We start from the raw sequence: 11,413 nt of genomic DNA on the forward strand, positions 1-11,413 counted from the left end.
GAAGTCGAAAATAATTAAATTTTGATGGGGCCTCTCGCGGGCGTGCGCGCTTTCCATCACTCGAACTGCACACTAATGCAATCACGCTCCAAGTCAAAGCACCAGAGTTTCTATCGATCCTCCTCCTCTTTCCATTCTGAGTTGTCCTTTTTCAATTTTAAAAGCCATTCCCAAAATGAGGAGCAACGCGAAGAGAAAGATTGCGGCTAGAATCAACGGTAACCCAATTTTATTATTTGCCTTTAAAATTAGCAATAATTAAATAATATTTTTTATTAAAGTCGAATAAGAAAAGTCTTCGAAAAGAATCTTGAAGTTGATTTTTTCAGGAAGTCTTCGGCACAGAGAACTGAAATGCACCCGCGAAGACGTCAAAGGACTCGTCATATTTTTGTCAATAATCGCTGCCGCCATCGTCATTGCTGAATTGATGAGCATTTCGTCTGGCGGCTCGTCGAGCACTCGTCCCAAGAGTTGAAGATCTGTAAGGTCAAAGTCGTTACTCCAAAACACAGCCACGAATTCAGGCGAGGAATAAGAACTTGTCCCTTACCTGTTCATTTTTTATATTTTTTCTCTTTGATTACCATTTCTCTTCTGCATCATCTTTTAAAAGATCTCGTGTCATTCGAATTCACGCAAACGCTATGCAAAAGTATGGATATCATTTCCAAAAAATAAAAAAAATCATTTTTTCACATTGAAAATTTTAGCAAGTGATAAGCACGAAAGTTCCCAGAGGAGAAGTCCCTTCTCCTGAGGGCAGCTGCCGGGTCGGGTCGGTGAATTTTATGCAGTTGAATGACACATTTGATGACAGCGAAGTGAAAGCGAATTTTTTAGCGCGCTGGCTCACTGGGAAACGAAATTTTACTTCTAGCGCCAGGAATTTTTTCAAAGAACAAACAAGAAAATGAAAGCTTATTTTTTTGAGTAGTGCATTTTATTTTGGCAAAGGCAAAAGTGAAAGTTTTTGAAAAGAAGGGCGCTTTTTCAGCTTGGCAAGGCAAGATTTCATCATTTGATCAACGTCTGAATTTAAATTGCTTCCAGGCAGTGGCTCATTTTCCATGATTTCGGCAGCTTTTGGCAGATCTTCGAGAATAGGCAAATCTTGCCAGGGCAGTTTTCCAGCGTGGCAAATCTCGTGAATGACGATTCCAAAGCTCCAAACATCAGTTTTCCACGTGATTGTCTGTTTTCGAAGGACTTCTGGGGGCATCCATCGGTAGTTGACCTTCAGCAATAATTATAAGAGTGGAAGAAGGAGACTTACTTTTGATGGAAGATCTTTTTTGCCCCTTTTCGCAAAGGAAGCATTACCAAAGTCTCCTATTTTTATTCGCCCTTCATCAGTTACTAAGCAATTTCTAGCGGCCAAGTCCAGATGCCAAATATTATTTTCGTGCACAAACTTCATCCCTTTCAGAATGTCGTTGATTGCGTCAATTTTGAAGATCTCTGAATACTCCTGACCAGCAGCTGATAGAAATCTACTCAGATCTCCTTTTGTGAAGAGATGCATGATTAAATACGGGGTCGCGTGTTTTTCTGAAGCAACAGAACCGATCAGATGAACGATGTTTTCATGGTTTCTTTATAAGAGATCACTGAAAAGAAGCTTTGAAAAATTGATGTTGGTATGACTTGATCTGGTCCTTAATTTGGCCATTATATGATGCTCCTTCTCGAAGATTTTTTGGTTGGAAATCATCTTGAAACAAGCTGGTTGCTTGTTGTATGTTCCCGAGTATATCCTGCCATAATGGCCGAAGGAAATTTGTTTGTCGATTTGAAACGTTCCGGACAGCAGCGGTTCTTGCTCGTAAGAATTGGATCTTCTTCTAGCGACCAAGGAGGCTATTTTTCTCCGCAGGAACCAAACTAAAACTGAACAGAAAGAAGCGATGATTGAAAGTACCTGTGTAAGCTAAACAAACAATAAAAAGAACAATCAAAATTGGAATCCATTTTCGCGTCTCTTGCATAATTCATCCCTTCGTTCTCTCAAGATCCCATTCAAAGAAAGAGAAAGTAGCGTAGTCCCTCGTGGCTCAGACGAAAACGTGAGCTTCTCCCTTGCTTTAAAAACTCAAGGGTAAGTAGCGCTTGTAGGTAAAACTCGCTGAAAACAATAAATCTTCTCGAAAAAAAAGACTCCTGCAATAAACACGGCTGAAGGCCTGACAAAGGCCGCAAAAAATCTTTACGGCCCGTTGGTCAAATTTTATCGTGCTCGAGGGCAGGAACTGAAGTTTTATTATCGAATCATTGTTCCGTTTGGAAAGACAGTAACATTCATTTCAGCAGTTGAATTTCCATCAGCATTCACCGTTTCGAAAATTTTGAACCACTAAAACATTTCCACAATGATTCTTTCTTTATATTTCTTTTCTTTGAGGAAATGTTCCTGTTTTTCGTCAATATATTTTTTGTACCCAACGCCAATCATAATGAACATAATCAGGAAAATTGAAGAATACACGATGCACACAGTAGCTTTTATTTTCCAGTCGAGGCAAAACTTTTGTCGATAATACGCTTCCTTCATATTTTTCTCTTTCGAAAAGCTAGGGAAATAAACTCCGCAGGAAGTAGATTGATTCATTTTTTGTTAATTTCTTTCCTCTAGCTTTGCTTCGTTCGTAGAAGCTTAATATTGACTTATACAAGTATTCCATCATGGATCTGGTATCTTTGAATAAATACGGAGATGCAACTCAGACTGACTTGAGAAATATTAAATCTAGGTCAACCGGAAAGAGCTCAATAAATTTCGTCTAAGTCATGAATGACTCGGTATTGGAGACAACAAGGAGAAAGAGCAAAAGTTATTTTAAGCAAAGCATGTTTATGTAGCAAAAACCGCAAGCAGTGTCGTCTTCTTTGAGCGCAAGAATAACTGAGAAAAAGTTTCATGAAAGGTGCTTTTGTTACGTCAAGCACGCATTGTATTCATATAGCGAGCCCGCATAGGATCGCGGATCATTCAGCCGGAACAAATTGAGAGAAGATCAAGTCAGAGTAGCACTTCTTTACCGTAAATGTTTCTTCCCCTTCTCGTGGGGGTTTTCTCCCAAGGTAAGATTTTTGAAAAACTACAAAAAGCCAACCGTTCAGTAGCGAGAGGCGATGGCCCTATGTTCGACTCTTACGATCATATGTTTGATGTTCCTGTTCTTCAAAAGAGAATGCCATTTGTTGGAATGCATCTTCCCCCACCACCTCCTCCCCTTAATTTAGAAAGAGAAAGTCGTCCTCGATTCATACCCCATCCTCCACCTCCTCCTCCTCCACCTGCTTTCCACCTGTTTTCCGATAAAATTCGAAGCCCTTCCAAAAAGCCAGCAATTCCACCTGTCGGTCCGCCTCCTCCTCCTCCCCCGCCGCCACCTTCATGCTTTATCGGCATGGAGGACGAGTCATCCTCAGAAAAACCGATTCGTCCAGTGATCCTACCGCCGATCATTCCACCTCCTCCTCCCCCACCACCACTACCCCCTGGAGCCACAATTGAAGATATGTGCCGAGAAGCAAACTGCTCTTCCTCCGAGATTTTCATCGCTGCCGAATATCCACTTGGCGAATATTGCGCTCCTCTTTGCTCGTACGATCCCTGTAGCGACCAAGGCGAGCTTTGCCTTCATTCCTTCGAGATCGATCAATGCGGTGTGCTCCTCGACGAAATGGACGATAATTATTCAAGAGTTTGCTTGCCCGTTCCGATCGTTGATCCAGGCTCTTACACTCAAGAGCTGAGCGCCAGTATAAACAACTTTACTATTCAGCTGAGTTTTGTTTTGTCTCCTCCAGAAATAACTCCGTCGCTCGAAGAAATGCAGAAGATATTCGAAGAAAAACTAGACGACGCGATGACTGGCTTGCCCTTAGCACAGATGATGATGAAACTGGAAATAAAGATGGACGCATATTTATCGTTGAACAATACTGTTCGCGCTCGGAGGAAGCGGGCAGTTGAAGATGAATTGATACAGATGAGCGCTCTTCTTACTCTAAATTTGACTGGTTCTGAATATGTCGATTCAAATGCAACGATTAAAACGGAAGAACTTGAGACAACACTGGATGCTGTAATGAAAACATTGAGACAAAATCTTCCCTTTGAAATTGTCAACATGGAAGTCTTCATTCCAGAGCTTGATTCTGATCTTGACATCGTTACTGAGGAGCCGGGAGTACTTGAGACAACTACGACGACTTCTACAACGACTACATCTACAACCACGCCAACGACGACAGACATTACTACTGGTGATACAAGTAATTCAACCACACCCATTTCAACCACAACCATTTCAACAGACACGAGTTCAATAACAACGACGTCTTCAACAACAACAACAGCACCAACAACAACTACATCAAAATCCACTACAACAAGTTCAAGTGCTGAAACTACTTCAGAACAAACAACTTCCACCGAAATTTCGAATACAACATCTTCAAGAACCACATCAACATCTACGACCACCGAAATACCAATTTCTTCTATTGAAACAACAACACCAGTTATCATTTCGACAACTACGAATTCAACATCGGGTGAGACAGGAAGTACTTCAAGTACTTTGAGTCCGGCAACCGCGAAACCTGATACTGTATCAACAACCGCAGAATTAGTAAAAACAACAACAAAAACGACGACGCCAACAACATCATCCTCGACAACAAAATCATCCTCGACTAGTACATCCATTTCTACAACTACCGCTTCGAAAACACTGACAGCATCTACTTCAACATCTTCCGAGTCGCCACCAGGTATAATATCAACCACGCCAGCTACACAATCATCAATCACAACTGAATCAATTACAACATCATCCGAATCATCTTTTGAATCAACAACAATTGATCCAAATATCTCAAATAATAGCACTAGTTCATTAATTCTGACATCAAGCAAGTTTGTTGATTATGAAACCACATCTCAAACGCTGTCGACAATGGCCTCTGGCTTGATGGAGAACATAACAATGCCGGCGATAACAAAGAGCCCCGACTCAGAAGACACAATTGAAACAACAGTCGCACCTGGACCGTCAACGCCATCTCCAGAATCGACGTCAACTCTGAACTCTGTTACTCCAGATCAAGAAACAACTTCTACTGCTGTCCTTTCATCAACAACAGCCGCCTCAACGATAACTACGATTATTTCTGAAGGCTCGAATATCGAGAGTAATTCCACAACCACAGAAGTCATGTCAACTTCAACAGATGATGCGCAAAGCTCATCTCCAATTGCAACAACACTCTCAACGGAAGCAAGTACTAGGCCAGATTTAACAACACCAACTGCAGTGACAACTTTTTCTTCATCTTCTACTCAAGAAAACATTCTATCGTCAACGACAACTACTGTCGCAGACAGCACATCGACAAAAATAAAATCTACGACAACTGCGGAAACGACAACAACAACAATAATCTCATCTACAACAACTTCTACAACTACAAGTTCAACAAGATCGCCATCTTCCTCATCAACAACCACTTCAACAACGAACTCAATGACAACATCAACTACAGCAAGCCCTGAAACTGAAACATCATCTGCAACAACAACTTCGTCAACTTCTGTATCGTTATTAGTTGAAACTAATACAACATCATCTCCAGAAAACAGAACAACAAAAAGCACTGAAACGACAACGATTTTGACTGTGCAACCAGAACAGAACTTGACTACTCTATCTCAATCTCAAGACTTAACAACCACAACTACCACCACCACAACAACAACAACAACAACCACAACAAAAACAAATTCAGATCCACCAAGTAGCACTAGCCAATCATCAAATACAACAAAATCACCATCAACGAGCCCTAACTCAACAACGAACTCAACCACTATTTTAGGAGAAAGCATTGTAACAGTTGGCATAAATGTCACCATTGGAATAAGTATCCAATACGAGGAAGCGTACGAAGACATAACTAGTGAGGAATCAGTAGAATTATGGGCAGTTCTTGAGATTTCCATAATGGCTGGACTGAAGACGGACATTCCAGGATTAACAGATTTGATTCTCCTTGCTTTTGTGCAAGTTCAACAGGAACAGGGGCTAAATGACCTCAATTTATTTTTATATTTCTCGTTGACTGTATAATTTATCCTTGAAAGAATCGAAATGGTCCGTTCTCCAACGGAATCGTGAAAAGACAAAGTGCATCTGGCAATGACGTTCTTGGTGTATTATTCGAAATGCAAATCGAACAGGATCCTTCTGAGGCGAATAATCAACTGTTTGAAAATCCAGCTGCAAAGCTCCAAGAAATCCTTGATGAGGGTGGAACGCAACGAATATCTGAAGAATTGAAGAAACAAAATGTCACATATACGATTGATGAAAATGTGGCTGTTGAAGCTGTGTTGTCAAGGATGTCTTCGAGCGACCCAAGGAAAGGGTTCAAAGATAAGATATTTTTTGTTTTTTTCAAATATATTTTTACCTCAAAAACAGTTCAATATACAGTCTTCAATGCAAGGGCAGAATGACGATGGAATGTGGAACCAGCGAAGTTTATGTTGTCACTGAAGATATAAAAGCATTTATAAGTGAAGAAAGCGAAGTAAATGTTTCTTCGAAGATTTTCGATTACGAATGTACTGATGTTTGTGATGTAAGGGCATTTTTCAACGACTTTCAGATTAAAATTATCCTTAGCTGACCGAATGCGAGGCAAGATGCACTTCACAGCGAAAAACCATCGAAGAAATTTGCAACTTGAATCTTGTCAAATCATATTACGAAGGAGATCAAACCGGTAAAATTTATAAATTGGCATCAAGCTCACCATTGTATTTAGATTTGAATACAGCTAAAGTCTTCTACGATTACGGTTGCAAAGGTCCCTTTGAACCGTGGAAGATTGTTCTCATTGTTGTCTTCCTTCTTCTTGGAATTGTTCTTCTTACAATGACGATCTATTGGTACAAATCAAGAAAATTCTGCTTCTCACGAAATATTCGAGTTTCCCGACCTCTTTCTCGGTTTTCCCAGGCTTCAAATGCTATGACTCCTCCTTCGTCCGCGACATCTTCACCAGGGGTAATTCATCCTCCAAAAAAAAGTTTATCATAAACATTCAGAGCTACAAACGAAGAATCGACGATTTCAGCAGCTAACTGATACTCAGTCAGAATTCTGTTCAATAAATCTCCTTCTCTGCAATAAAAAAAATTCAATCTCACCTCTCACGGAAGTATTATTCAGCTGCGGTTATACGCACACCTCTACGATTATTGGTATTTGATGTCTATGAAAAAAAATCTCCACCGGTGAAAAATCGCGGTTTTTAAACGATAACCTAATTATCCCTCTAATCAATTAACTGACAGCGGGCGCGTATTTAAGTAAATCGAGTTCGTGATTTTCATCATCAAATATAAAAAAAAAACTTGAAAAAATAATGAAATTATTTGTTTTGTCTCTCGCTGCTCTTGCTTCTGCTCAGCGACCAAAGCGGAATAAGAACAAGAACAACAACTATCCGAAAACGACGACGCCTGCTTACGAGACGACGACGTACTACGCTACAACTGAAGCTCAGGAAGGAGCGTACAACGACAACGGCCAGTTCGGAACTGGAGGCGCTTATGGAGACCCTCATTTCATGGTCGCCGCGCCAAAGACGGAGCCAATTTGCTTCGACTACAACCCTCCAGCTGATTCGGAAATGACGCTCATCATGGACCCGGAGTCGAATCTCTTCATTTCTGCCCGCGTGGACTCTCGAAGACAAGGCAAGACGCGATTCATGACCAGATTGACGATCATGTCTCCTCTTGGCGCTACCATGAGCATCGATGAAAACGGAGTCCATGTTGAAGGTAATACAACCCCCTCTTACCCCCCTTTTAACCCACTTTTAGGTCTTCCAGGATGGGCAGAAGCGCTGAAAGAGCCAACCGAATCTGGCATCATCGAGTACGGAGACATCAAATACACCGAGCAGTGGTCGGAAGACGGCGCTCGCGACAAGATCACTCTTGAGATCAACAACGGCCCTCATTTTCTCATCAAAGAGAAAGCTTTCCGAGAAACAATTTCCTTCGGAATCCAATCTTCTCAGGGTCTCTCTGAAAAGACGCGAGGTGTTCTAGGGCAGTTCGTTCACAACAACGCTTACACAATCAAGCAGCACTCCGAAACCGAAGCTACTGTTAATATTGACGGATTCGAGGTAATAGGTCCTTGATCCATCTTTGGTCTTATCAAAATTTCTAGGTCTCCGCTAAATGGGAAGAATTCCACCGAAACTCGGAGTGCTGGACCATCGAAGAAGACCAACTTCTCGATTTCTTCAGTCAATTCTGAAAAATCTTTTCTACGAAAAAAAAATGGTGTAAAATTTTCATCTGAGAATGAGTTACGATCTCTGTAATGACGATGAAAACCGTGTGCATATTTATTTATATAAAAGATTACAAAAAGCAATACGCAAAATATTCTCTTCCTTGATTTCAGAGATATTTTTTGACGGGTAGACTTTGTTTTGGAAAAAAAAGTAATATCATTTTCCGATAATACTTGATCTTGAAACTGTTTTTCATTACTGTAAATGCGGTTTTGCCGCTCCAGAGTGATAGTAAGATCCAGGTGCATATTTTTATATAAACTTGAATTTTTATCATCAAGCTTTTTTTGAAGAAAAATGACTCGAGAAAGAACAAGTTAATTCTTGGCTAATGATGAGCTACTCGAAAAAAGTACTTCACGTGAAAACGTTGAAAACGAGGAAATACTTGAGGAAGCCAATTAAACCCAAAAAGTATTTTCTAAGTTGGGCTTCCGCGCGAGTCAAGGACTTTTCTTTTTGCTGAAAAGACAAAGTTTTTTTATGAATGTAGAAATAACTTATTAAATAATTTAAGGAGATGTGCGGTTGTGCAAAGATATACACTGTATATTATACAGAGATATTATTTGGAAATTTATTTTGAATTGGTCATATAAATGGTGGAGAGTCGGGTTATCGAGGCAAATCTGAGCTGTCGATGGGAACAGTTGTTGTTACTGGTGGAATTCTCGGGAAACCCGAGAAAAATTAGGTGAGGTGAGGGGAGGTGAAAATTTTTCACCTAATTTCACCTAAAGGTGAATTTGGGTGAAAGTCGATTTTTGAAGATTTTAGGTGAGGTGAGGTGAAGTGAAAGATTTTAGGTGATTGATAGGTTAAGCTAAGCTTCGCAGTATTATCGATGAATAATTGTATAATATGACGACCAAAGGTATTTGATGGCTGACAAGTGATTTTATACTCAATTCACCGGCAAATATGGCTCTTTCTATCATTTTAAAAGAATTTTTCGTGAAGATTAAGTTTCGTAAAATTATTTCACCCAGGGTGAAAAAAGGTGAAAATTGATTTTCAAAAATTTTGGGTGAGGTGAGGTGAGGTGAAAACTTTTCACCTAATTTCACCTCAAGGTGAAGTTGGGTGAAAGTCAATTTTCGAAAATTTTAGGTGAGGTGAGGTGAGGTGAAAAATTTTCACCTTCACCCACCTTCACCTAGGTGAATCTTGGGTGAGGTGAATTTAGAACTCTGCTCGGGTTTACTGGCTGTTCGTTCACCTCCCGAACGCCTATGCTACCGAATATAAGACCTATTCCAATCAAGAAAATTATGAACAATAAAACAGCAATAATTTTGCACGCAGTGGGCGTCGATTCCCATTTCTCGAGGCATGATCTTTTCGATTTTCTATCTTTCAAATCCGCCGTTGTTTGATTATTCTCAAGGTTAATGGGTGTATTCTCATTTTCAGATCTCATTGAAATTTTATTTTTTGGTTTTTTCTTCCTTGAGACTAATTGTGCCGATTCAAAGTGCAGCGGATAATTGTTTTTACGATGAAAACTAATTAAAGGTTTTAATTCATTTTCGCCGATTCATCATAAAAGCTTTCCGGTTCGTTGGATGTCGTTAATCTGAGGGAGGAAGCCTACTTAATCAAAAAGTATTTTTCAAGTTGGTCTTTCTCGGCTGAAAAGCTTGTCAAGTTTTATGAATTTAAAATATATGGACGCTTAGTTTGGGCCAAATTTATTCACATGAAAAATCATTTCGCGGATTTGTTGATAATCATCTAAAAATTAAGGCGCTACCAGCATCTAATCTTTACCTAGAAATAAACACAAGAAAACAGTTTTCTGCAAATTACTGCAAATAGAAAAAATGCTAACAATGCGTGTCCGGGCGCGTCACTTTCCGAAATGGCTGGCTGTGAGTACCGGTCAGGCTGACTGCCCGCTACTTGAGAAACGTTACAACTGATAAGGAAATGCGCACTTGCCCCGCTTTCCACTTATTGTCATTTTTTTCGGTTTCTGGGTCATTTTCGTCTGTTAAAAAATGGATTGTAAAGTGGTTCAGTTTCTGATTTCAAGAAAGTTTTTGAAATTTTGGCCTCTTGACCAACTAAAATTTCGACAAATTTTGCGTGGGCGGCTACTCGGCTTCTGATTTGGAAGCCGAGTTCAGGCTTCTGATTGGTTGAAAATTTCGACGCAAAATTTTTCGGGATTTTTTATCGCTTCCTGACACCTCCCCTATATTTTAGCCCAAATATTAAATATTTAATTTAGTCAACTTAAATTCATGTTGAAAATCAGGTTGATGGTACCGCCCAACTAAATTTGACTGAATAAAACTGGAACAGGAAGGTAAGTAATCGTGGGAAGAGCTTGAAAAACGGATAAGCGCCTGTCTTTCTTCTGAATATTGATATGCCTATTTTCAGTTTTTCGTTGACCAATATTTTCCAAAAGAAATTTTCATGACAAGTTCAAAAATCCAGAAAAAAGAACGTGAGAAAGCAGCTACTAGAAGATAGAATAAATTGTGTTGAATTGATAGCTGCAGCTTGAGATGGTTAGCTTGGATAAATATTTTCGCGCCTTTTGCAAACGTGCTCAAACGATCTTCATTTCATAATCCTCAACTTCGCAGGAGATCCAAAAAAGGGGGAAAGAAGGAGATTTATTTTGTGCAACAACAGAGCGCGTCAGATGCGCCGGGACGACGGACGCGGCAAAACAGAGCGATCATGTTTTACCAGAAAGCCTTGTCAAACCGGAATCCTCAGCTCGGATTGAAATAACAGCTTTCCAAAGCTTTTTCTTTCATCGTTGAAATTCTCGACTCGAGAAGCAGCTTGCGGCTCTAAGCAAATAACTGAAATAGCCGCGCTTCGCGCGGCTTCTTCTTTATTGTTGCTCGAAGCCGCAAGCAGCTTCTCGAGTCGAAAATCTCGACGATGAAAGAAAAAGCCTTTTGAAGCATCTTGAATTGCGGCGACGGTATTAGTTGAGTCTGAGGAGGCTGGGAAACTGGCGATAATGAGAACTTCATTAGAAGTGGTTAGGGGCGCTTTTTTG

General features: G+C 40.2%; 4 protein-coding genes across 4 annotated transcripts; 3 read left to right on the top strand and 1 right to left on the bottom strand.

Moving 5' to 3' along the window:
- Window positions 1–942: 942 nt before the first annotated feature.
- LOC145702473 (uncharacterized) lies at window positions 943–2,168 on the bottom strand. The gene is made up of 3 exons (XM_081779705.1): window positions 1,922–2,168; window positions 1,277–1,884; window positions 943–1,237 (listed from the first exon to the last, which is right to left on the bottom strand). The coding sequence occupies exons 2-3, from the start codon at window positions 1,523–1,525 to the stop codon at window positions 944–946; spliced, it is 543 nt and encodes a 180-aa protein (XP_081635831.1). The 5' UTR covers window positions 1,526–1,884; window positions 1,922–2,168; the 3' UTR covers window position 943.
- An 831-nt stretch (window positions 2,169–2,999) lies between these two features.
- On the top strand, window positions 3,000–6,137 carry LOC145701545 (uncharacterized). The gene is made up of 2 exons (XM_081778760.1): window positions 3,000–3,081; window positions 3,124–6,137. The coding sequence occupies exons 1-2, from the start codon at window positions 3,045–3,047 to the stop codon at window positions 6,135–6,137; spliced, it is 3,051 nt and encodes a 1,016-aa protein (XP_081634886.1). The 5' UTR covers window positions 3,000–3,044.
- Window positions 6,138–6,155: 18 nt separating this feature from the next.
- LOC145704232 (uncharacterized) lies at window positions 6,156–7,210 on the top strand. The gene is made up of 4 exons (XM_081781676.1): window positions 6,156–6,651; window positions 6,696–6,795; window positions 6,838–7,079; window positions 7,121–7,210. The coding sequence occupies exons 1-4, from the start codon at window positions 6,523–6,525 to the stop codon at window positions 7,154–7,156; spliced, it is 507 nt and encodes a 168-aa protein (XP_081637802.1). The 5' UTR covers window positions 6,156–6,522; the 3' UTR covers window positions 7,157–7,210.
- Window positions 7,211–7,403: 193 nt separating this feature from the next.
- LOC145702772 (inter-alpha-trypsin inhibitor heavy chain H3-like) lies at window positions 7,404–8,462 on the top strand. The gene is made up of 3 exons (XM_081780038.1): window positions 7,404–7,861; window positions 7,904–8,214; window positions 8,259–8,462. Exons 1-3 carry the CDS (start codon window positions 7,441–7,443, stop codon window positions 8,346–8,348), a joined length of 822 nt encoding a protein of 273 aa, XP_081636164.1. The 5' UTR covers window positions 7,404–7,440; the 3' UTR covers window positions 8,349–8,462.
- Window positions 8,463–11,413: the final 2,951 nt, after the last annotated feature.

This window comes from Oikopleura dioica, chromosome PAR (genome assembly GCF_907165135.1).
Source record: "Oikopleura dioica chromosome PAR, OKI2018_I68_1.0, whole genome shotgun sequence".
Taxonomy (NCBI): domain Eukaryota; kingdom Metazoa; phylum Chordata; class Appendicularia; order Copelata; family Oikopleuridae; genus Oikopleura; species Oikopleura dioica.

What these genes read in the sequence shown, in the direction of transcription:
- LOC145702473 (XM_081779705.1), bottom strand. Translation starts at nt 1,525, where the DNA reads ATGCATCTCTTCACAAAAGGAGATCTGAGTAGATTTCTATCAGCTGCT. An exon ending in AAAAAGATCTTCCATCAAAA is followed by an intron (nt 1,238 to 1,276) that starts GTAAGTCTCCTT and finishes TTATTGCTGAAG; the next exon opens with GTCAACTACCGATGGATGCC.
- LOC145701545 (XM_081778760.1), top strand. Translation starts at nt 3,045, where the DNA reads ATGTTTCTTCCCCTTCTCGTGGGGGTTTTCTCCCAAG. An exon ending in CGTGGGGGTTTTCTCCCAAG is followed by an intron (nt 3,082 to 3,123) that starts GTAAGATTTTTG and finishes ACCGTTCAGTAG; the next exon opens with CGAGAGGCGATGGCCCTATG.
- LOC145704232 (XM_081781676.1), top strand. Translation starts at nt 6,523, where the DNA reads ATGACGATGGAATGTGGAACCAGCGAAGTTTATGTTGTCACTGAAGAT. An exon ending in AATGTACTGATGTTTGTGAT is followed by an intron (nt 6,652 to 6,695) that starts GTAAGGGCATTT and finishes AATTATCCTTAG; the next exon opens with CTGACCGAATGCGAGGCAAG. An exon ending in TTACGAAGGAGATCAAACCG is followed by an intron (nt 6,796 to 6,837) that starts GTAAAATTTATA and finishes CATTGTATTTAG; the next exon opens with ATTTGAATACAGCTAAAGTC.
- LOC145702772 (XM_081780038.1), top strand. Translation starts at nt 7,441, where the DNA reads ATGAAATTATTTGTTTTGTCTCTCGCTGCTCTTGCTTCTGCTCAGCGA. An exon ending in AAACGGAGTCCATGTTGAAG is followed by an intron (nt 7,862 to 7,903) that starts GTAATACAACCC and finishes ACCCACTTTTAG; the next exon opens with GTCTTCCAGGATGGGCAGAA. An exon ending in TTAATATTGACGGATTCGAG is followed by an intron (nt 8,215 to 8,258) that starts GTAATAGGTCCT and finishes CAAAATTTCTAG; the next exon opens with GTCTCCGCTAAATGGGAAGA.